General features: G+C 36.5%; 2 protein-coding genes and 1 long non-coding RNA gene across 4 annotated transcripts in view; 2 read left to right on the top strand and 1 right to left on the bottom strand.

The window, feature by feature from the left end:
* LOC144972660 (acetylcholine-binding protein-like) overlaps positions 1 to 9,766 on the top strand; it is a 14,081-nt gene extending 4,315 nt beyond the window's left edge. The window contains exon 2 of one of the 2 annotated variants that reach the window (XM_078914141.1): positions 8,686 to 9,766. In XM_078914141.1, the coding sequence (XP_078770267.1) occupies positions 8,686 to 9,329 (644 nt within the window). In that variant the 3' untranslated portion in view covers positions 9,330 to 9,766. Of the gene's footprint in view, positions 1 to 5,586; positions 7,521 to 8,685 lie in introns of those variants that run through there. The other variant, XM_078914140.1, reaches the window with a different exon arrangement.
* Positions 9,767 to 11,396: 1,630 nt separating this feature from the next.
* On the top strand, positions 11,397 to 20,921 carry LOC144972661 (uncharacterized). The gene is made up of 3 exons (XR_013645400.1): positions 11,397 to 11,412; positions 12,176 to 12,219; positions 20,862 to 20,921. It is a non-coding gene; the product is annotated as an uncharacterized LOC144972661 (long non-coding RNA).
* The window catches only part of LOC144972659 (leucine-rich repeat-containing protein 45-like), a 33,577-nt gene continuing 25,413 nt past the window's right edge, over positions 17,644 to 25,807 (bottom strand). Inside the window, exons 17-18 of the mRNA XM_078914139.1 lie at positions 20,444 to 20,591; positions 17,644 to 19,631 (exon numbers count right to left, since the gene is read on the bottom strand). Coding sequence (XP_078770265.1) covers positions 19,444 to 19,631; positions 20,444 to 20,591 — 336 coding nt within the window. The 3' untranslated portion in view covers positions 17,644 to 19,443. The remainder of the gene's footprint in view (positions 19,632 to 20,443; positions 20,592 to 25,807) is intronic.

Raw genomic sequence — 25,807 nt, 5'->3', positions numbered from 1 at the left:
CATGATCGGGCCCATACAGCTGAGCAGTACTCCGCAGTTGAGTAGCTGAGGGACAATGCTGTGGTCCTTAGAGTTTTAGGGTCAGTTCCCCAGTTCATGTTTGCCAGCTTTCCAAGGAGGGCATTACGCGTGGACACTTTTGCCTTGGTCTTCCTCACGTGTTCTCTGAAGGACAGAGTCCGATCAAGCGTCACTCCGAGGTACACTGGGTGGTAGTTGTACTCTAATGTCTGGCCATTCCACTTGATGTTAAGTTTTTTGTGGGCTTGGTGGTTGTTGAGGTGAAATGCACACACTTGTGTTTTCCCTGGGTTGGCGTTCAGCGAGTTTTTAGTGTAGTACTACGCGACCAGAGAGAATAATAATAATAATAATAATAATAATAATAATAATAATAATAATAATAATAATAATAATAATAATAATAATAATAATAATAATAATAATAATAATAATAATAATAATAATAATAATAATAATAATAATAATAATAATAATAATAATAATAATAATAATAATATCATTATCATTATTATGATAATGAGATAATAATAACAATAATAAGAAGAAGAAGAATGATAATAATACTAAAGGAGATTACCGGTATTCAGAAGGTCTGAGGTTCGATCCCCAGTCTTATATTTTTTTCTTACTTTGTCTGGCACCTTTCATACACACTTGTTCAGATATTTATCTTAAGTAATTGTAGTGTATTTATTCTGGACCATAACGAATTGAAATGACCCCCAGATTTCACATTTGTGTCTGTGAGTTCATTTCCTAGCATCGAGTTTATCCCGATATTATATCGATTCATGACGATGTGTCATTTTTGTTAGTTTACAGTGTTTTTTAAACTAAGGGGTGATCATTTTATGACGCAATCAATGAGATGATCTGTATAATGAACGCTCGTATTATGAATACGAATATTTTGATATGATCTTCTGATCCACACTTTATCTTTTACAATTTTTTTTTTCAATTTTTGAGCAAATTGTACGGAATTCATCTCTGATGCCGTATGGCAGCAGTTTCAAATGGTTCTCACACTACTATTTTATGATAATCTATCCAGGACGCAATCGTGTACGATCGCGAAACCGCCCGGAAGCTTCGTCACAATGCAACGTTTAACTAGATTCTCCGCGGTTTCGGTCACATGACCACAAAGTTGTGTGTTGGACAAGTGGCAAGTCCCCACCGATGAAGTGAACGTGCTGTGAGGCAGTTTCTCGACCGAAGTCGGTTCGCTGCCACCCAGTGTCTCCTCTTGCTGGTGGAAAAGCCTGGCAACTTAACTCCCAGTTTCGAGGAGTCGATGTCCATGCCTCCTCGAGGGACTGAATTCGTCTAAGCCGACTTCCATCTCGTATATTCAGCCCTGTCCAAAGTCAGGGAATCTACGTACAAGGATTGCCGAGACCTATTTCGGCTCGGAACAGGGGCGCCTTATTGAGCCAAATGTTGGTAATCGTCTCCCGTCGGACATCGGGGGGGGGGGGGGGGTTGGAGGAAATTTCTGCCATTATTATGAGGCCCCATTTTTAGGCGCTGTTGCCAGCGTTCCCGACACTATATGCATGGGCTTGCGAAGTTTTACATCTCAACGTTTCTGCTTCAACTCCACACTTGAGCGCAATACTCCACGGAGGAATAGCATAGTGCAAGGACGGAAGTCCTCATAAGGGCTTGTTAGCACCCCAAGTCGTTCCCGTCAGCTTCCTCAGAAGATCGTTTCATTTCTCTATCTGCCGAGTAACTCCTTCGAGATGCACCCGAAAGGTAAGGCTGCGGTCCAACCCCAGGTACTTCGGATTCGGCTCATATGGGAGAAGCTGGTCCCCAATAAGGACGCTCAGTTTACGGATGTGAGACACTGCATAGGTAGGAATGCAGTAGTCCGCAGGTAGCGAATCCAAAATCGTATGCCTTTCGGACACCGCGCTCGAAAGACTCATTCAGGACCCGTTTCCTGTGGTTCTTTATATTCTTGGTAAGTGTGTCTGCCTTACATGTTTGTGCAGCCTTCGCGATATTCCGGCCAGGATCCAATTTCTTTATCAATCGACAAGCGTGGCGGCTAGAGTTTGTAAAGTTTGAGACTTTCCACGGTCTCCTGCCACCATTGTTTCCTTCCTTTTACCAGAGACTGAAGTAGTCTATCAACTACATCCTTGGACGGGATCTGCTGGTACTTTTTGTACAACTTTTTCCGACTCCACCGTTCAGGAGGAGCGTATAATTTCCGTTTGTCCCGTTGAATGAACCGGTGAGCAATCTTAACCACTCCCTCACTCACTCAATCCCATGACCGGATGGTCGGCGGGGGGACTTGCGTGAAGCAGAAGTTACAGTCTTCCTCCATGCCTGCCTATTGCTAGCCCTATGCAGCAGCTCTGGAACCGACATCTCTGTCCATTCTTTTATATTGTCCAGCCACATCTTTCTTTGGCGCCCTCTTCTGCGCTGGCCTTCGGCTGTGCCCTGTAGGACTGTCCTGCTCAGGCTATCGTGTCGAGTATGGTGTCCAAACCAAGACAGTTTTCTGCGCTTCACAGTCACTAGAAGAGGTTCTTGTGGGCCTGCCCGAGCTTCTATTTCTTCCAGGACGTCTTCGTTTGTGCGATGCTCCGTATATGACATGCGCTGCAGTCTTCTATAGCAGCCTGTTAAATGTGGTTATGCTCTCGGACTTGGGAGGAATAGCAGGGCAGACATGATTGATATAGGAAGCAAATTCCTCCAAGTTGCCTTTCCTGAAGTTCCATCTACAGTGTGGGAGAGACTGCACCCTCGGGATTGTCACCCCAGCTGTGACAAGTACCGGCCTGTGCTAGCTGTGCAGGAATTCGCCAAGGACTGTCCCCGCCTCTTGACCTACAACGGTTCCTCGTTCACTCCCTTCGTCACAAATGTGAGGATAGGATTATACTCCTTCTTTTGACGGGTGCCCCTGAAGGTAGCCTGAGCCGTAGGATCATACACTAGGTGCAGATCGTTACAATCCTTCCATGAGTGAATTTGTCTACCTGTCTCGTTGCAGTATCGGTAGCCCCACTCTTGGTGGTGACTATTAAAGTTTCCCAGACAGATGGAAGGATGGCTAACCACCGGGACCGGTGGTGTAGTCAAAATCGCTCTTGGTGGTTTGTAAATGTGCAGATACAACCCACCTACCTCCACGGAAATTATATTCACTCATTGCTCTCTATGACCCTTACCTTCGAATGCTAACATCTCCTTTGATCCTCGAAGTGTCCTCTCGTTGGATCATCGTTTACCTGGAATCTGGAATCTAGAAGAGTGCGCGCCTGAATAAGGACGGGTCTCCTGTAGTAGGAGAATTTCACCGCTATAGACGTCCACAGGACGCTCTCCCCATTATCGCATTTTCCAGCTAAAATTCAATTCGGACGAATATGGCAGAATGATGATAGATAGTAATGTGTGGAGCCTGGGATGGCCGAAGTCATTCGGGCACCGTGTTGGATCTCCAATCCGTTCATGTTTACGTGAGACGCCCTAAATTGGCTGGCTGTCCAGGATGGTCTCGTGACGACCGACCGGTTAACCTGGCCGTTAGGTAAGCAATTAAGCCCCCCATCCCCCCGCATCAGTGTTTGAATACGACAAGGCGGTGATCCATTGGGGTCTCTTTACCAAAATGACTTGATTAGATTAATTGTTTTAAAATGTGACCACGGTATTATGTCGGGATGAACCAGATATTAATTTGATTTAAAGCTTAATTTCCATAATTTAAGTTAAGATAAACGTGGATTTGTGTTTCTTAAGCTTTGGAAATTTTAAAAACTCACTTTCATCTACATCGGGGGTCCCGATAACTCAGTTGGGTAGAGCAGTCGCTTCACACGCGAAGGGACCAAGATCTATTCCTGACGAAGTCTAAATATTTTTCTGACAATCCCACCGCCAACCCCTTTCCACCCGAATTGGGTAAGCTGGGTTTGTTCGATCTGGCGGAAATTACTTTACCATATATCTACTAGCGTTTTTCTAGAAGGATAATAAGCAATATAAAACGGGAAAAATTCCGGCTTCATGGGCTTATTGGCTCTAAGGACTACATTTATTTTTCCCTTTGTGTTCTAGTTCCTTATGACTTGAAACCAGATTGACACTGTGGGTCACAAATTATTTCAATATCTCATGTACTTACTAAGTCCCCTCACTCCGTCTAGAGTCGACTAGCCATCGACAAATTTTTTTAACTGGTTTTGTGCATCTTCTCAGCTTCTCTCCGTGTCAAGCCTTCCGTTATCAAATCTTTCATAAATGTCTTTCTCCAGCTGTTTTTGTTCCTCCGGTTCTAACCCCCCCCCCCCCCCCCCCTTCCCATGTGGGGAACAAGGTATAGAAGGCGGCCTTGAAACAGCTGGGGGTCCTGATAGCACTTGGTTGGGAGAGCACTCGTTTCACGCTATAGAAACTGGGATAAACTCCTGCGCGCTATAGGCCAAATGCCTCTAAAGGATTATTAGAAGCAGCTGGGTCAGGGGAAAGGGGGGGGGGGGGGGGGGGGGGCAATATCAGCAAAAGACAATTTCGTCGTAGATTGACAAAAGGCATATTGTGGCTAGGAATGCTGTACTCTGGATTTTCATGGATTAATATGACATCCAGCTGTTATTAATCCTGGACCTGAGACTTTAAACCGTATAATAGAACGCTTGATGTCATCTTCATTCGTGATTTTGACGTAAAATATTTCTGGCCCAAATATGACCCATCGTATCAGGAAGGTGGAGGAAAAAGGAAAGAAAGAAAGAAAGAAAGAAAGAAAGAAAGAAAGAAGAAGAAGAAGAAGAAGAAGAAGAAGAAGAAGAAGAAGAAGAAGAAGAAGAAGAAGAAGAAGAAGAAGAAGAAGAAGAAATCACAATAATAACATCAGCAGTGTAATAATGATATTAATTCTGGACCGTGTAGTTAATGATAATAATAATAATAATAATAATATGACGATAAAGGTAAAGGAAAAGACATTCATTCGATTCATTGAATGCTTAAATGTGAGACGGTTATATATAAGATTATATCTAAAAATGGCCTAGTATTAGAAATAGAAATGACATTACTTTTTATGGGAATTCCCGTGCCGGTATCTGTATCTAAACGATTTTGTGTGGTTTTAAACTGCAGAGATTTACTTCAGTAAAATTCTCCCCTTTGAATTGTGTTTCTATGTACTGTATCGCCAGTAATGTCTTTGATAGTGAATTACTTATCCATCTGTAATGTTTGTTTTGTTTTGTTTTGTTGTTGTTTGTGTGTGTGTGTGTGTGTGTGTGTGTGTGTGTGTGTGTGTGTGTGTTTGTTTGTTTTGGGGGGGTTTTTTGTGCGAGCTTTCTTTTCTTAAAAACATCAATGATCTGAAGGTGTCTCAACTCTTTACTCAAAACAACTTTACATTAAGTTCTTATCCACACAATGTGTTTCAATACCTGATATTTTTATTTGTATTACCAATTCCGATACTTTGATATTATCTGCTTACATTCTTGTCATCCTGATGAAAAAATGCTATCCACATTATTATCTTTTAATATTTTTTTTTATTTTAAGCAAATTGTACGGAATTAATCTCTGATGCCGCATGGCGGTCTATCTTTTACAAATATTCTCGAGACGTCCTTCCCCAAACATCCTTGCATGATCCAGTCAACGTGTCGGTCAGCTTGACCCTTATTAATATCAGAGACGTGGACTTTTTAGCTAAAGAAGTTGAGATCGATGCTTGGTTGATGCTCAGATGGAACAGTGGTCTGCGGTTTGACCCCTCCAACTTTCAAGGTATCGAGTCGATCAACGTTGAAGCGTCCAGACTTTGGCGTCCTGATCTTGACATATACAATGGAGAAATGAGATTTACAAATAATGCCCTCAGCAACAGGATGATACTTTCTAAGGATGGCATTGTCACATGGGTACCGAAAGTAAAAATTCGGGTTTTGTGTGATGTGAACCAATTTGACGCTAAACTCTTCTCCGGGGTAACCTGTATTATAAAAATGGGATCGTGGACCTACATCGAGTTTTTCGTCTACCTGAAAGACAACCCAACATTTGATACCAACGATTATTCGCCATTTTCCAGCTTCGAAGTAATGAACACGACAGCTATTAAAAAGACACTATACTATTCATGCTGTCCTGAGGTATATGGTGAGGTCAGTTTTTCTTTTTCCTTCAAGAAAAAGAACGTCCTGTAGTTAGGTAAGACAGCCCTTTCAGATAAATGTACACTTAATTCTATATTCAGACACGTTCCATGTTCGAGTAATAAATATTATTTTTCTCCACCTCAAAACATATGCTTGTTCTTTTGTAAAATCTAAAATATGAGCTCAATGCTGCGTGCCCTTATTGTAAATATCAAATTAAGAAATTATGGAGCAGGCACCGCTGTAAGATAAAGACCTGAACAGTTGTGTAAGAAGGTCCCAGACAAAGCAAGAAAGAAAATACAAGAGAGAAAAAAAACATCCGAAAAAATCAGTCGACCTCGACTGGGGATCAAACCTCAGACCTTCTGATTATTGTAAAGTTTGATAACGGAAGGCAGTCATGGGATTGATTTAACATTGTTGTAATAGAAACTATTTTGCGATGGCTCGAGAACATAATTTCCATTGTAATCATTAATGAAGCCGCAACAATAGGGAACAAAAGTGTGATGTCAAAAAAAAAACGGGTTCCAACATCATTGGAAGTGTAAAACCAATCTTCTGAAGGAAGTGTAATTGATTTTCGGTTTCAGATTGATTGCATCTTTTTTTTTGGTCTAGATATCTGCTGGTCGTCTATAAAAGATCATCCATCCTCGCTCTTTTACGTTCCTCAATCCTAAAAACCTGCCTATATATCCTGCAAATAAAATAGTTATACCACCTTGTGATTCAAATGTTATCTTTTCATTATTAGTCCTATGAAGGACTGGTTAAATAACACTTCCAATGAATCTGGAACGGGAACAGTAGAAGATTTAACGCCACGAATTCTCTGCCTTATTTAGGTTATCAGAACCAGCAAGTACGTCGGCTCCATGCCATAATATGACATCAAGTATGAGATGAGTAGCCTACTTAAAGTGAATGTTTAGTACAAGGGTGTTGAAACCAATAAGTTTGAATTATTATTATTTTTCATTACGCATATATTAAAACGTAAACCTAGATGACTTAATGGATTTATTGTTTGTCAATTTAATTAGCATTCTTTAAATTATTTACTTATATCCTATTATTGCCTTGCGTTGTCTTTCAATGTTACATATTTTATAATATAAAGTTGATTTTATAAGGTTTTATCGACAAAACGGATGAGTTTTTTTTTTTGTTTTTTGTTTTTTTGCAATGTGTCATAATTATGTATTGCTTGCTATACACCGCTGACTCAGATTATTGTTTATGGAACCTGCTAACAGCATAATGATATGATACTCATAATAATTGGTTTTGTCAAATGGCCACCATTTTGCAGGATTCATAGACGAGCTCCTACAGACTTTGTTACTGAATCATTTTGGATCACTCATGACTCAAAAATTTCGTCTCGATCTATGTTAATTTGCACAATGTGATAATGATGATGATAATAATAATAATAATAATAATAATAATGATAATAATGGTTGTAGAAGTAGTAGTAGTAGTAGTAGCAGTAGTAGTAGTAGTAGTAGTAGTAGTAGTAGTAGTAGTAGTAGTAATAGTAGTAGTAGTAGTAGTAGTAGTAGTAGTAGTAGTAGTAGTCGTAGTCGTAGTAGTAGTAGTAGTAGTAGTAGTTAGTAGTAGTAGTAGTATAGTAGTAGTAGTAGTAGGAGGAGGAGGAGGAGGAGGAGGAGGAGGAGGAGGAGGAGAAGGCAGGAAGAAGAAGAAGAAGGTGCTTAAGGAGAAGAAGAAGAAGAAGAAGAAGAAGAAGAAGAAGAAGAAGAAGAAGAAGAAGAAGAAGAAGAAGAAGAAGAAGAAGAAGAAGAAGAAGAAGAAGAAGAAGAAGAAGAAGAGGAAGAAGAAGAAGAAGAAGAAGAAGAAGAAGAAGAAGAAGAAGAAGAAGAAGAAGAAGAAGAAAATCACAATAATAGAAACAGCAATACAATATTTATTATAACAGTAATAACTCTGTTGTTTAGATTATCATGACGATAAATGTCAAGAAAAACAAAATCCATTTATTCATATTTTGGTGTCAGACTTTTATGTAAACTATATACTTAAGAATGACCGAATGTCAGAAATAGAAATGCCCTGGGTGCCTTGCTTTATATTGGAATTCACGAGATGCCAACTGTATCTGTAGGTATAAACGGGCAGTTTTTTTTACTTCAGTGAAACCATTCCCATTTGAATTATATTTCGGCCCATATATCCCCAGAATGTCTAAGGCAGTGAATTGCTTATCCGTCTGCACTATGTTTTATTGTTATTATTTTTTTATACGAACTTTCTTTTCTTAAGGCACATCAATGATCTGAAAGTAACTCAAAACCTTTGCTTATTACTAACATTCATAACTTAAAGTGTTCACAAAAACAATGTTTCAATGCCTAATGTCCCCTTTTGTTAACCAATTCAGATATAGCTTGATATTATCTGCTGACATTATTTTCACCCCGAAGAAAAATTTCAACCACACTATTAACTTTAAACATTTTTTTTCCATCTTAAGCAAATTGTACGGAATTCATCTCTGATGCGGCATGGCGGTCTATCTTTTACTTACACAAATATTCTCGGGACGTCCTTCCCCAAACATCCTTGGATGATCCAGTCAACGTGTCGGTCAGCTTGACCCTTATTAATATCAGAGACGTGGACTTTTTAGCTAAAGAAGTTGAGATCGATGCTTGGTTGATGCTCAGATGGAACAGTGGTCTGCGGTTTGACCCCTCCGACTTTCAAGGTATTGAGTCGATCAACGTTGAAGCGTCCAGACTTTGGCGTCCTGATCTTGAGATATATTTTGGAGATATGAGATTTACAAATAATGCCCTGGCTGTGCTGTCTTTAGATGGCAGTGTCCTGTGGGTTCCGAAGGTAAGGATGCAGATTCCGTGTGATGTGAACCAATTTGACGCTAAACTCTTCTCCGAGGTAACATGTAAAATAAAATTGGGCTCGTGGACCTACAACGAAAACTCCATCTCCCTAAATGACAATCCAACAGTTGACACCTCCGACTATTCGCCATTTTCCAGCTTCGAACTAATGAACACGACTGCTGTGAAAAACCTTGTTCACTACCAATGCTGTGAGGAGGGATATGGTAACATCGACTTCGTATTCTCCTTCAAGAAAAAAAACGTCCTGTAGAGTGATTACCTAGACGTTTCTTATATATCCTTACAAAGTCATATAGACTTAGCTTAGATATGTATTTGCACACTCTCCTTGTTATAATTTTTTTTAAAGTTATTATTGCACTTCAAAAACAAACAAATCAACAAACACATGCTTGTTCTTAAGTATTTATATCTATCTAATATAATAATTGATTCAATAATTCGTGAACTTATTGATTGGTATTATATTATACGGGCCAATAATGGGCTTGATTTAACATTGTTGTTACAGAAAATATATTTTCGTCGGTTTGAGAGTATTTCCATTGCAAACAGCAATGAGGCTATAACAATTTGAAAATATGCATACGTTGGCTCAATGCCGTGAGACTTATAGGTTCTTGTAGTACTTAGGGTGATTTATTTTAGTGCCCATGTAAATTAACCAATAAAAAAATTTATCTTAAACCATAATGACTTATTAGATTCTAAAATCTGTATATTATTATGCCGGGGGGAAAAACCCCAGATGATTTTAATTCGAATTTGAGTTAAAATTCTAAAATTTAAGTTTTTAAAAAACATCCATTTGTCAGAGTAAAATTGACCATTTTCATTTTTAAAATCACCTTTCTTCGTCTAGTTCTTTACAACTTATATAACTAGATCCACACTCTGGGTCACAAATTATTTCTATATCCTACTTACTAAGGCCCTTCATTCCTGCTAGAGTGTAGGCGACGTGGACATATTTGCAGTTCTGATAGCCCAATTCCTTCTAAGCTCATTATTGTAATGAAAATCTCAAAAAATGACGCAAAATATTGTCCATTACAACATTGTTAAACTAGTGGGTTCGGATTTCAGACCTGCATATATGTATACGTCGAGTGTAGGCCATCGACAAATCTTTTCCACTTTGTTATGCATTGTACCTTCTTCTCTGCTTCCCTCTATGCCAAGCCTTCCGATTTCAAATCGTCCATCAAGGAACGACGAAAAGAGGGCGGCCTAGAAATAGCTGGGGGTCCCGATAGCTTAGTTGGTAGAGTACTTGCTTCACAATCAAAGGGTTGATCCCCGGTGCAGTCGAGATTTTTTTTCTGGCTCCCCTGTCCACCCAGCAGTGATTTGGTAGCTAGGTTGTTACACCTGGGGGAAAGTACTATGCGATAGACCAGCGTTCCAAACGATAGCAAGCAATTATTATTCATGATATAGAAACCGGGATAAACTCCAGCGCTGTTAACCAAATGGCTCTAAAGGGCCATTAGAAACAACTGGAGGAGGGAAGGAGATGGGGAGGGGGGGGGGGGGCAATATCAGTCAAAGACAATGTCGTCGTATACTGACAAACGGTTTGTTTCTATTGCGGCTAGGAATGCTTTACTCCGGATTTTGATGAATTAAGACGACACCCAGCTGTTATAAATGCCTAAACCTGAGACTGCAAACAGTATATTCGGAACGCTTAGGGTCATCTTCATTCGTGGATTTTTTTAGGTCAAAAATTTCTTGCCCAAATGTGACCCATTGTATGAAAAGGGTATCATGTCGATATGAACATATAGGACCCACCGACTCAAAAGGATTCTATGTCGTGGTCATTTAATTAGTCAAATTGAATTTATAGACAACAATCAGAAACTTTGATTGTGTTATATATGCTATTTAGGATAAGTATTTAACCCTCTCCTTACCAAATTGTAGGAAATTTGTCACATCCGTTATTATTATTATTATTATTATTATTATTATTATTATTATTATTATTATTATTATTATTATTATTATCATTATTATTATTATCATTATTATTATTATTATTATTATTATTATTATTATTATTATTATTATTAATATTATTATTATTATTATTATTATTATTATTATTTGAAAGACGAGTTTTATGGCCCAATTATAAAATCGATTTTCTTCCAGAGTACGGCAGTTAACTGGTTTAACATCATCTCATGCCATTATGATCCCGTTATGAGACTTCATTGCTTGTAATCTGAATATCCACTTCAAATAGCGGGTGCAGTCTAGATTTTGTTACCAACCCCTCAGTCCACCTAGCAGTGGTTGGGTAGCTGGGTCTGTTAGATCTGGCGGTAAGTACTTTGCGATAGACTAGCGCCCCATCTAAAGGTTGCAAGAAATTGCTATTGTCCGTTTCACGCTATAGAAACCGGGATAAACTCCGGCTCCATGGCTCTGAAGGACTACTACTTTTATTCACCTTCGATTACCAATGATTAAAGACAGCTCTTAACTTGTCAAACACATTTGCATCTGAGACACAGCTTAAAAAATTTCTGACAAGTTGAGTCATTTGAATTCATTTAAATTTAGAGCAGAATATGCCTCTCAAAAATGAAAAAAAGAATGAGTGGCGCTGTACGAACAACAAAGGTCTAACAGTTTGTGATCATAGTGATTTTGACGTTGAATCCAGTTTACAGGATAAATTTTATCCCGACTTAGTATAGAGACGGTCTTTTATAGGAATCCTTCAGGGCCATTAGACCCATAGAGTCGGAGCTTATCCCGCGTTTTCTATAGGGTTAAACGGAAAATAGCAATTGATTGCTACCCTTTGGATAGGAAGCTAATACTTTCTACTAGGTGTCACAGCATGTGAAGCGAGTGCCCTACCAACTTAGCATGCTTTCTGTTTATTTGTTGTCGTTTTGTTTTTTTCATTTCAATAATAACAATATATCTGTGTAAACCTCTAAAATATTAAATCCCCTTCTCCTGAGAACTGTTAAAGAGTACTGATGATATAAAATAAATAAAATTATAAATTCGCGATAAATTAAATTATGATCTTGGAATTAAACACAAACGATTTATGTTCTTATTTCTTGACAGACATTCTAATATCTTCCCTTATGCCAACCGACGTTTACATACACGTAAGTCTGACACCCTAACGCAATTATGGGCCTAGTTGAAAATTGTTGTTATAGACAATATTTTGCGTCATTTTCTGAGATTTCCATTACAACAATGAACCTATAATAGATTGGGTTATCAGACCTGCACGTCGATACCAACCAATACTAGTTTGATCATTTGTGACTCAACGCATCAATCTGGTATTATTTCGGAATGACTTAGACAAACAATACTGAGTTTACTATTGTTATTATTATTATTATTATTATTATAATTATTATTATTATTATTATTATTATTATTATTATTATTATTATTATTATTACTATTATTATTACTATTATTATTATCATTATTATTATTATATTATTAGTAGTAGTAGTAGTAGTAGTAGTAGTAGTAGTAGGAGTAGTAGTAGTAGTAGTAGTAGTAGTAGTAGTAGTATATCATTATTATCATTATATTATTATTATTATTATTATCATTATTATTATTATTATTATTATTATTATTATAATATATATTATATTATTATTATTATTATTATTATTATTATTATTATTATTATTATTATTATTATTATTATTATTATTATATTATCATTATTATTACTATATCATTATTATTATCCTCATCATCATCATCATCATCATCACCACCGCCGCCACCATCACCACCACCACCATCATCATCGTCATTATTATTATTATTATTATTATTATTATTATTATTATTATTATTAGTGGCTCTGAAGGACTACAGAAGTTTATGTTTAATTGTGGACAAAAGATATCGTTATGTAAAAGACGTTAGACATTAATTTTACATTTCTCATCATTTTCACTTTAAATTTTTTAGAGAAAAACAGTATTCAAAAAGAAAAAACGATCCCAAAAAAATCAACTTTTTACAATTGAGCAACAAACCTCAGGAAGCCTGATAACCAGTCAGACACGCTACCAATGCGTCACAGAGGTGGCGAGGTCTCTGTTGAAAAAATATAAATCATATCACTTTTCAGCCGTCGTGTCTCGTCTTAAACATTACGTGTTGCTGTTGGTTTGGGACCCCTTGTAAAACACTTTCAAGAGCTCAAATGTTTTTTTTATATTCCTCAAATGAGCATGAGTTGGGTCTTGTATGAGTACATTCCACTCTGATAGTTGTTTGAGGAAACCCCATGCAAGGATGGTGGCAGTTGTCATAGGGTTTTGAAGGGCAGAATGACAGAAAGGAGGAGAAAAGAAAAGAGAGACTAGAAATAAAGGTAGATGGAGCAATCGCAACAACAACAACAACAACAATAATAATAATAATAATAATAATAATAATAATAATAATAATAATAATTATTATTATTATTATTATAATATATAATAATAATAATAATAAATAATAATAATAATAATAATAATAATAATAATAATAATAATAATAATAATAATAATAGTATTACGTCGCTTTTCAATTGAGCCTTACGATGAATTTTAAAAAGACCAAAAGTACTTAACATTAACATAACATCAGTCTCTCAACATACAACATGTAATTCAATAATAGTACACATTTTTACAAAGATGCAAGAATATTATCACAGGTGTAAGAATGCTATTTTTTTTTTAATATGTTTATGAAATTTCGATTCAAATAGTAATAAGTTCCTAGTTTGAGTTTAAATGTGACAAAAATGTCATGATGAATGCAATTGGTGATTCGAGGCTTTGAAAAATATGATGCTTAAATGTCAAAATAATAGATACATATTTATAATGAAAGGCATCGAATTTTCATTAATAAAAAATACATGTCATGGATAAACCTTATAAAATTATGTCTCTATTCTGTCTCTTGAACATACACACAAGGGGAAAAGATTTGAGTTGTTTTTAGAAGTTTTAGGTCATTTCAGTACAAGTAAAAAGAGAGATGATTGGAGAAAAGTTGTCCAGTTAAAAGGACCAAAGAATTAAACGAACTTGATCAAATAAGCAACAGAAGAAGATTCCACAAGCAATCCCTGGATGGGCGTATTTTGACAATACCTAAAAGTCCTATCCAGGCACAAGTAAAGGATCCTGCTATGAAAGTTACACTCAAATCCTTACACACCATAATATATTCAAAATTATAATACATAGTAGTACATACCAAAAAGATGATTTTGGAGGAAATAAAATATCATCCCTTGAAAAAATAAAGGGAATACAGTTTTGACTGTTTACCTCTCAGCTAAGAATCCCTGCCACAATCAGGAAAAAAACAAAGACAAGAGCAAGATGGAAGGGGAAAACAGATGTAGGGGGGGGGATCTGTCTACCATGGGAGGAAAAGCGAGAAATAGAGAGAGAGAGAGAGAGAGAGAGAGAGACAGAGAGAGAGAGAGAGACAGAGACAGAGAGAGAGAGAGAGAGAGAGAGACAGAGACAGAGAGAGAGAGAGACAGAGACAGAGAGAGAAAGAGAGGGGAAACGGGAGAGAGGACATTTTTGATGTTTGTTTCTAGGGGTTTTATGGTGCTTGAGGAACTTTAAAATACTTTCAGCACCGGTAACATGAAAGATACTGGGGAAGGTCAAAAGATTATAGATGTGGAATTTAGGTATGCTTGAGTAAAAAAATAAAGAAAATAGATGAGCGACTAGTTTAAAAAGAAAACAGGTAAATGTTGCTGCTCATTCGTCTGTAGTGTTCATTCATCCTGCTTTGTGGATAAAGGGGAAACCCGAAACGTCCATTTTATCTGTTTTCGTATATTAAATTGAAGCTTACATTCAATTTCACATTGTTATTCAAAAAGAGAACATAAAACTATAAACAAAGAAATGACAATATTTCTAAATCATATCATCCATTGACAATCACACCCAGCCTGATTGAGTCAGCTGCTTTAATGAGAGAGAAAGAATAAGGTCAATTCTGTTTCTTTTTGGTAAAATTGTGTGAACTTATTGGACGGAATAACTCTCTACTGGCATAAATATGATAATGGTACATAGAGTGCTGGATTTAAGAGTGATATCAAGTTCAAATTGTGAGTTCAAACAATTTCAAAATTTATCAAATGTTACATATCGAAGGTGTCTGACTCTAACCGTGTAAACATCATTTTTTTAGCTTATATTAAAACCCAAACCCTACCCTACCCTTGTGACCGACAGAAACTTATCACACTCCAATTATTTGGCGGGAATAGTCATGTGATCAAAACACATATTATGTTAAGTGTCATTGCAGAATGCACATTGTTTTGCTTTTTAAAATTTTTCTCAAAATCATCTCTCTCATACGTACATAATTCAGAGTTGGACACCCTCAAAATACTTCTTAAGGATGTAACATGGGTAATAATTATAACCTTTATAATTCCTAGAACTCAAATCTCAATGCACACAGTTCGTTTCTTTTCCATTAATAGAATACCATTCAATTTTACAATGTTATTCACATTTTCAATATTGCTAAAATAGTTCCATGCAAAAAGCATTCATCTTATTAGACAGTAAGAGTTGTTCAATTAACATGAAATGCAATTTGTGACATGTTGACATATCACGTGAATATCATATGACCTAAAATCAGAATTTGGCAGAATTCCTTGTGATGTGCACACTATATCAATACAAAACTACATGAAGTTGAGAATTTTTTTTTAGTGCTGCATATATTTTTTTTAAAATCCTTCCAAATTATAATTAACTGAGCACGCAATATTTCCTAGGGTGTAAAACAGTTGGTAACATAACTTACACAAGTCGTCAGATGGTATAGAATCTATCATGATTTCTTTTGGTTTAAAACTGCTTGCATTTACATATTTCAATTGTTGCAATATACTTTTGCAGGGGAGGTTAAAAAAGGACTCATCTTTGAAATTAGCATTGAATGTTAATCAGTTTGATTTTCATATTTGATACTGGAAGACTCAGGTCCTTCGATATACTTAGGTAATGATGGTGAATCACCATAATGAATAGATTTCATGGAAAAGAACAGAAATGTCAAAAAATATGTGGATTAAAATGTCAAGTAAAATTGGTATTAATAATGAGAATATATAAATGAATAAATAATTTATGCACAGAATGAAACAATAATTATTCAACAATCATTCAGCTTTATTTCTATATCCCAAAAGTAGCAGATTTATTCAACTTCAATCATACAAGTCGCAACTCTGTGCCGCTGACTGTGAGTGTGGTGAGGACAGTGGACATGCCTAAGCCTTCATTATGATATCATGTTTTTTTCGGTCTACTTCAATCATTCAATACACATATGAGAACTGAGTAATTAGATTATATGCAATTTATTAAAATATTCTAGAATATACAACATGTTAATTATGGCAAAACGTGATTTTACAGGAGAGCCGAAAAACTTTTCAAATATTACTTCAACTTTTTACAATAACTATGCGGAGAATTGGTGCAAATTTGGTATCAATCGAAAGGTCTTTTTTTATTCTATCACATTTGATGTATAAAATAGAAAATAGAAACCTGTACTATTCGAAAATCTGAACTTACTGTTATACGGGGTTTTGTCACTGCATCGGTATCCGATTGGAGTGGTGCAAACACCGTATCTCACATTATACGGGGTTTTGTCGTTGCATCATGACGCATGCTATACCGTATCTCGGCGTTTGACCTATATTTTTATGTATTGGGAACCGAGTGTTCTTTTAAATTTATTTACTACTGATAATATTTCGTTATGAAATAAGAGGAAGAGGACAAGGAGGAGGAGGGTGAGGAGAAAAGAAGAAGAAGAAAGAAGAAGAAGAAGAAGAAGAAGAAGAAGAAGAAGAAGAAGAAGAAGAAGAAGAAGAAGAAGAAGAAGAAGAGAAGAAGAAGAAGAGAAGAAGAGAAGAAGAAGAAGAGAAAAAGGAGGAGGGTGAGGAAAGAGGAGAGAAGAGGAGAAGAAGAGTAAGGAAGAAGAAAAGGAGAAGGAGATATGGAGGAAGTGGAGGAGGACAAGGAGGAGGAGGAGGAGGAGGAGGAGGAGGAGGAGGAGGAGAGAGAGAAGAGAAGAGAAGAAGAAGAAGAAGAAGAAGAAGAAGAAGAGAGAAGAAGAAGAAGAAGAAGAAGAAGAAGAAGAAAGAAGAAGAAGAAGAGAAGAAGAAGAAGAAGAAGAAGGAGGAGGAGGGAGGGTGAGGAAGGGAGGACAAGGAGGAGGAGGAGGAGGAGGAGGAGGAGGAGGAGGAGGAGGAGAAGAAGAAGAAGAAGAAGAAGAAGAAGAAGAAGAAGAAGAAGAAGAAGAAGAAGAAGAAGAAGAGAGAAGAAGAAGAAGAAGAAGAAGAAGAAGAAGAAGAAGAAGAAGAAGAAGAAGAAGAAGAAGAAGAAGAGAAGAAGAAGAAGAAGAAGAAGAAGAGAAGAAGAAGAAGAAGAGAAGAAGAGAGAAGAAGAAGAGAAGAAGAAGAAGAAGAAAGAAGAAAGAAGAAAAGGGAGAGAAAGAGGAGCAGGGGGGAAGAAGAAGAAGAAGAAGAAGAAGAAGAAGAAGAAGAAGAGAAAAAGGAGGAGGGTGAGGAAGAGGAGGACAAGGAGGAGAAGGGAAGAAGAAGAAAAAGTAGAAGAAGAAGAAGAAGAAGAAGAAGAAGGAGATTTGGAGGAGGACAAGGAGGAGGAGGAGGAGGATGAGGAGGAGGAGGAGGAGGAGGAGGAGGAGGAGGAGGAGGAGGAGGAGATGATGATGAAGAAGAAGAAGTAGAAGAAGTAAAAGAAGAAGAAGTAAAGGAAGGAGAGAAAGAAAAGGATGGTGAAGAAGAGGAGGCCTGTTATACAACGACAAAACCCCGTATCGAGGCAATGCAATGACAAAACCCCGTATAACTGGACTTACGGGGTTTTGTCGCTGCATCAGCTGATAGAAATAGCAACATACAGTGTTTTAAAAATGTTTAACTTTTTTATTTGTAAGAATTGCCTTGAAATATTTTGTGAGTAGATGCAGGGTGTCATTCTGATCACAATGATATAAAAATGTCTGTTTGACCCAATTTCGAATATACGGGGTTTTGTCGTTGTACGGCAGAATTGAGAGAGAGAATGAGGATAAGGCAACAACGTGATAAGAATCGTGAATAAAAATCTAGCCTAAATGTTTCCTACAAGTGACAAACAAAGCTGAGAAAATCTAAATTCGTGGCTGAGGTAAAACTTTAAAAATCTAAAAGATAAAACACCAATTGAAACTATAATAAAATATCTCTGTTTTTCGTAGTGATCAAAACACAAATGAAATTGAAGAACTTTCCACAGGGTCACCAAGTTCAGTGTTCTTCATAACAATTCATCTCCCAGCAAACCTCATGATAAAATCAACATTCAATTTCAATTTCGTGCTGTAAAAGCATCCTGTTAGGTTCCTTGCTTGAAACTATAGTGCTTTTACAATATAGGCCACTCATTAAAATTAGGTAGCAATTTACTCATTTACACCTGAAAAAGTGTGGTAATTTAAGTTATGTGTCTTACCAATGCAATGTCAATCCAGCTCTTTGCTATCTTTGTCACAAATCAAGTCATTGGCAACGCTAATTGTAATTGTCTTAAACTTAATTTCAAGAACAGAGTCCAAACTACCAAGCTACTGACAATACATTTACTATCAGCCATCATGACAAAAATTGACCAGATAATTATAATTCTATTGTTTTAGAAACGAATGAAATGCAAAGTTCTTTGTATCCTCAATTGACAGTGCAATTCACGTGAAGTCAGCACACTGAAAATCAACTCTCACTTAAACCATTTAGGATAGCCCCAATGTTTTCCCCTCTTTTATCATTTTCGTTAAATTTATGATGTCAACCTTACTGAATGGATATCTGCCTAAAATCAACATCAAGGTAAAAGAAAAAAAATTTCAACCATAGAAAATGAGGAGAGTGGTAGTGTGAGCTTGTATTATCATTCTGTGTGTGACACACGACGCTATTCATACATAACTCTTTATCAGACAAAGGCATTGAACCACATTTCGGATATCCTAAATATTGGTTCCTATGAAAAGAGATAAAGTCAACAAAATTTGATGGTCTCACAGAGATGAATCAAAGTGGATTGCATTGAGCATTGTAATTCAAATTTGTCCACCCGAGTATTCTCATATGATGTCTTTCTCTTATCTTTAAATCATTATAATTTATCACATTTTTCATCTTAAAGATAGTGAAACATAATCTGTGAATTTACAAAGAAATGACTTAATAAAAACTGTAACTAAATGAGATGGATATATCAACGGGGTGAAGTTCCATGTTTACTTCCTACATAATTCAAAATGGCTGACTGTAGAACTTGCACACGTTGTGCTTCTTCCTCTCTCATGCGAACAAGCTCTAAGTCACGACCTTTTAACTTTTCTTGAAGTAAAACAATTTCCTTTTCTTTCTCCTCCAGCAAACTCCTGTGCTTCAGTAATTGCTCTACAAAAAAACCCAGAAAAATGTAAAAGAATTGCGATCATAAATTGTTATTATCATGACAATCGTTATTACTTTGCCATTGAATGATAGTTACAAAGAAAAAAACCTTATGATATGTATCTGTGAAATTTGGCTTATTCTTTAAATTAAAAAAAAGCAAACATTCATAGCAGAAAAGCCTAGTTTCTATAGAGGTGAGTAGACAATAGCAATTGCTTGCCATCAATTTGATAGGTGGCAAAGTACTTTCTGCCATATCTAACAGGCCCAACTACTTACTCATTGTTGGGTGGACAAGGAGGTGATAAAGCCTGTATAAAATTTGTGAGTTTCGTATTGTCTTTTAAAAATAAATAAATCTTTATAAATATCGTTTTCCTGTGAGTTGTACACATTATACAGATCTGCTATGGGTAAGACATATCAAAGATGAATCGAAGACAAATTCGCTCTTCTTACCAACAATAGGGAAAACATCAAATTTATTCAAATGCAACAACCATCTTTTTATTCTTCATCACAAAGTTTGGACATGCATTTTGGTTACTACTGTTTGAGCTTCACACCAGGTTATAGAGCTTGTGTTTTTTTTAAAATTAAAAACAAAAGGATATAAATCGTTATCTTTTGCTATTTAGTTTAAGCCAAAAAATTCATTTCCACGTTAAACGGGTGCAACATTTCACAAAATTATAAAAAAAACAGGTAAGGAAAGAGTTAAAAAGTAGTTTTATTTTTTTATTGGATTTAAATTTCACAAAATCTATGAGAATTTGACAATATTATGAAGGAGAAAAAATATCTTTCCTTACCCGACATTTGTGAATCAACAGTGGCTAGTTTTTCCCTCATCTCCGCTTGAATGGACCTCTCATGGTCCAGTTTGCTCTGGGATTTGTTTAGTTCTAGCTTCACTTTCCCAACCTCTGCCATTGTGTGGTTGTTTTTCTCTGCAAGCTCCTGAAATTAAAATAAATAAGAAGTTATACAGCTGTCTTCATTATGAAAGACATACATACAACACATGCTTAAATTATGATAATGCATCAAACTAAAGTCTTAAAAAAAACATAAAAAGAAAAAAAAACAAAAAACGAGCATCTATATAGCAATAAACACTAAACATTCTCAAAGCACTTTACAAAGGGTCCCTAGCCAACAGCAACACTTAGCATGTAGGATGAGACCTGAAGCCTTTAAGGCGATATTGCAATTTTTTTTTCTTGACAGAGACAACACTGTTAACAGCCACTCATTTTACACCTGAATGTGATGAGAGAATAATATGAGTAAAGAGCCTTTTCCAATGCGCCACTCTGAGCAGGAATCAAACCCTGGACCTTCCAGTCCAAAGGTGAGAATCATACCACAAGACCACAAAGCCGCACTTTACATATAGAGATAAAATTTGAGGACAGACATATATTTCAAGAGAGTCAGCATAGTCATGGTCTCAAGTGAGTAAAGAGCTACTCGACTATGCATAAAGATCTATGTAGAATGAGGCCCCAGAATTTACTAGTTACTATAAATGAAAAACAATTAACGATTTGTTTACAATGAAATAAAAATAATGATGAAATTTAATTAAAAGAGATAAACAGTGATCGTGGCAGTTACAAATAGAGGTATGAATATTTTACGTAACTTATGATAATATGTCAGGTTCGTAAGTTTACGTTTCCAGGCAAGTGATGGGCTTGGATGATCTATTCCTCTGATAACAGGATTGGACTCGTAAAATTCCACTTCCAGGCAATTGGTAAGAGGTTATAGTGTAGTACAGCGGGCTTGGGTTTGATCCTTGAAGATTATACAATCAAAGTTAAAAGCTCCGGCGTCTTAATGGTGTAGATATAATATCTACAAAGTCCCAAAAGATAAAAATCTTCCAGTATATATATAGGAATAGAGCGACTGGCCGTCCGGCATAGATTGTGGAGAGAAAGTGAGTGTAGAGTGTTAGACCTATCAGCTTTTATAATAAGTGGCTACGTGACAGAATGTAGAACGAAAAGTATTCACTAATTAGAAATTAATTCGAGGGAAGGCTATAAAAGGAAAGACGATCTAATATTAGAAGGTAAAGTTTATCTAAGCCTACCGAAATATAACTGGAGTGAGATGAATTCAGTTCTTAATAAAATAAAATTTAATAAGATAATTGTGAACAATCTTTACTGTGACACCCCCCACCCACGTTTAAAATATACTCTTTAACCATTATGGGAAAGATAGATTTTACAAACGGAAGTAAATTTACTATCATGATACTCTAGCATTAATCCATTGTTATGATTTGTGCTACAATTAAATTATTTATTAACTAGACATGGAAATGTTTATATTAACGTAGGTATATGAATGGGCGACAATAACAATGAAAGATTGTGATTACAAATCATTGTGATGAACGACATGATGGCAATGTGATTACAAATCATTGTGATAAACAATAGTGATGGCAATGAAGCATGATTTAAGTCGATGATATGAAGGTAATTTACTGAATGAAATGAATGAAAATGTAAATGGGATATTGACATTTCAATTATTAATCATAAATGAGTGAAAATTCATAACAATAATAGATAAAGAGAAGATTTCCCAAATCATGAATGGGTATGGTATATATATCCAAACAATACTCAATGTTACATTAAGTTGGGTCATCATGTTTACAAATAAAATTATCGAAATTGTGCGTTCTGATTTGGCATAATTTGCGAGGTAACTAACAGTATGCATGGGAGGTTAAGTTATACCCTTCTCACGTGTTTACACTAATCGAGAAAGTAGGTCGGCGTGAATATTTTCACAGCCTGGTATGTGAGAGATACTGAAAGTGTAATTTTGCAAAAATAGACTCCACCTTAGTACTCTACTATTATTCATTTTGTTATTTCTTATGTACGTGAGTGGTTTATGGTCCGTTTCGACCACAAACTCTTTTAGCAGTAGATATCTGCTGAATGTCTTTAAAGCAAAGACGATGGCTAGTCCTTCACGCTCTATTACAGAGTATCGTGATTCTCTGTCCAATAATTTTCTGCTTGCATATAAGCAAGGCATTAGAGTTCCCTCATTCTCCTGTAATAGTACACCTGCGATGCCCTTATCAGACGCGTCAGTTCTTACAACAAATTCTTTTGATATGTCGGGTAATTTAAGAATTGGTTCTGAACAGAGTAATGCCTTTAATTGGTTAAAGCTATTCTGACACACTTCTGTCCAAACAATTTTGTTCGGTGACCCATTCTTTGTCAGATTTGTTAGCGGTGTCGCGATGTGCGCGAAGTTGTAAATGTATTTCCTGTAAAAATTTAGGAGCCCAAGTACTTTGCGTACTTCTTTTTTTGTCTTAGGTGGTTGCAATTGTGCGATTTTTGTTTGTTTTTCTGTCTCGGGTGTCTGTGTCCCATGACCAACGGTATGATTAATCCTGCATTTGAAGCTTCGATATTAGTAAACATAGGTTGCGACACTGTGTCTCTATCAAAATACTTTTTTAGCATATTTGCATGGAATGTCTTTGTTGTGTTGTTAATTTTAATCTCGTAATTAACATTAGATTTTATTGCTATTATTTTGAATGGTCCTTTCCATGTAGCTAAAAGTTTACTCGAGTCATCGGGTAAGAGTATTAGTACTTTGTCACCAATCGCAAATTTTCTCGATTTGCTTTTGCGATCAGAGTATTCCTTGTATTTCTCTGCTTTTTTAGTGACGGATTCCTGTGCTAGCTTACACGTGTCCTCTATTCTGTCTTTTAGGTTTCTTACATATTCGTAAGCAAACATAATTTCGTTATTGTCCTCCTCATTCCCTTTACAAATGTCGGCTACTATATTGATCGGGCCGCGAGGTGATCGTCCATACATCAACTCAAATGGGGAGTAGCCTGTAGATTCTTGGGGTATTTCTCTATATGCAAATAGGATTGCTGGTAAGTATCTGTCCCAATCATCTGGTTTTTCTGCTGACACTTTTCTTAACATATTCTTTAGAGTGCCATTAAATCTTTCACAAAGACCATTTGCTTGGGGGTGGTAGGGAGTTGTGAATGAGTGTTGGATTCCATGAGTTTCATGGTTTCATGCATCATATGTGATGTAAATTGGGGTCCATTGTCCGACAGTATCTCATTTGGTATGCCTATTCTAGTAAAAATTGTCATCAATGCTTCAGCTATGTGATCCGATGTAGTTGATTTCAATGCTATCGCTTCTGGCCACCTGGTTGCGTAATCGACTAGTGTTAGTATGTGTGTATGGTTTCTATCTGATTTTGTTAAAGGGCCTATAATGTCAATTGCAACTTTTTGAAAAACTTTTTCAATAACTGGGGTTGTCTCTAATGGCAATCTCGGTATTCTGCCTTTTGCGACTCTTCTTTGGCATGTGTCACAAGATTTCACATATTCTCGGACGTCTTTAGTAATTCCAGGCCATGTGAAATTCTCGGATATTCTCTTCAATGTGGAAGAGCTCCCAAGATGTCCAGAAGTTATTGAATCGTGCGCTATTCCAAGGATTTTGTTTCTGTAAATACTCGGCGTGACCAGTTGTTTAGCTATTTTGTTTCTTTTCCTATGTAACCTGAACAGAATATCTTTTTCAATGATGTATTCAACTTTTGATTTCGTCCCTTTGTTTGCGATATTGAAATATGAAGTTAAAGTCGGGTCCTTTTTCTGTTCTTCAATGAACGTGTTCCTGTCAAATTGCTGTGGTTCAAGAGAAATAGTCATTGGCTTCTCTGTTGTCTTAGTCATCTTTCTTGTTTCTGCTAGACAAGCTGTTTCTTGGGTTAATGACCATTCCTTTACATCTGTTGGGTTGTCTTTAAGACCTTTTATATTGCCAACAATAACATCAGCGACGGGGTTGGGAAGTATACAGCATTCCACTATTCCTGTATAGTATGGGGTTTCTATGTACACGTTAGCTGTTTCAAAGGTTTCGACTGTGCCACTGAATGTGATGCATTGTACCGTTTTTCCAGTTTTGTCTTCGTCATTGATCAAAGATGCTTTTATTCCTACTGTACTGCATCCTGTGTCTCTCAATATTTTGCAATCAGTTCCATTAGCTTTGCCTTCACAAAAAAATAGCGATCCTGATTTGTGAGTTTGTGTTAAAAGTGACATACCTTTCACGCAATACACATTTATATTTTCTCCTGACATTATTCGTGTCTGATTATTTACACTGGTTTGGAGTGATGCATTTGCAGTTTCTTTCGGATATCCCACGATTTTGTAACATTTGTCTGCTGTGTGGCCTTTCATTCCACAATATTGACATTTAATTATAGGTTTGTTGGTTTTCTTATACTCAGTATTATTGTCAGTGCTATTTCTTGTTTTGTTTTGATAGGGTTGGCTATGGTCTCTATTGAACTGTTTGTTCCATGGTTTGTTACTATGATCATCTTGTTTCACTTGCGTGTTCCGAGTGATTGATCGGCTCGTTCTATTTGAGTACTGAACTTTAGGTGTACCTGGACTCTGAGCAGCGGCAGCGTAGTATGGTTCCTTCAATGTTCTGCTAAGGGGTGTCAATGGATGTGCGCTGTTAAAGTTTTCTGCGTAGATTTTTAATTTGTCCAAGTTTTCTGGCTTTCTCTCTTTAAAGAATGCGACTAAATCTGGGTTGCAAGCTTGATAGATTCGATTCTTCAGCGTGAGATAGTAAAGGCCTGCAAAGTCGTCTTGTTTTACGTTTGCCAACTCAAGCCACCGATTTAGAAATTGAGTAATTCGGTTCACGAATGTATTAAAGTCTTCTCCACTTTCCGGTTTTGCAGTGTGAAACCTTTCCTGGTAACCATCTTCCGTTAATCTAAATCTTTTTAGTAGAGCGTCTTTAATTTTACCATAGTCATCTGCATCTTCAGTTGTTAAGGTATAGAAAACTTTTAGCGGTTCTCCAGATAAGCAGTTAATCAAGGCTGTGGCCCATTTGCTTTCTGGCCAACGATAACCTTTAGCCTGAACTTCGAATCGGTGTAAGAAGGATTCTAGGCAGTCTGAGCGTTCATCGTATGTTGGCATGCGTGGAAGTTTCACGAAAAATTCATCACTATTATTATGTTTTCTTTCATGACCGGTTTTTGTTTTTTCAATTTCCAGCATCATTTGGGTCCTTTTGGTTTCTTCTTCTGCTAAAGCTATT

This window comes from Berghia stephanieae, chromosome 5 (genome assembly GCF_034508935.2).
Source record: "Berghia stephanieae isolate SIO BIC M18660-M18661 chromosome 5, UCSD_Bste_1.3, whole genome shotgun sequence".
Lineage (NCBI taxonomy): Eukaryota > Metazoa > Mollusca > Gastropoda > Nudibranchia > Aeolidiidae > Berghia > Berghia stephanieae.
This window is presented reverse-complemented; position numbering and strand designations above follow the sequence as displayed.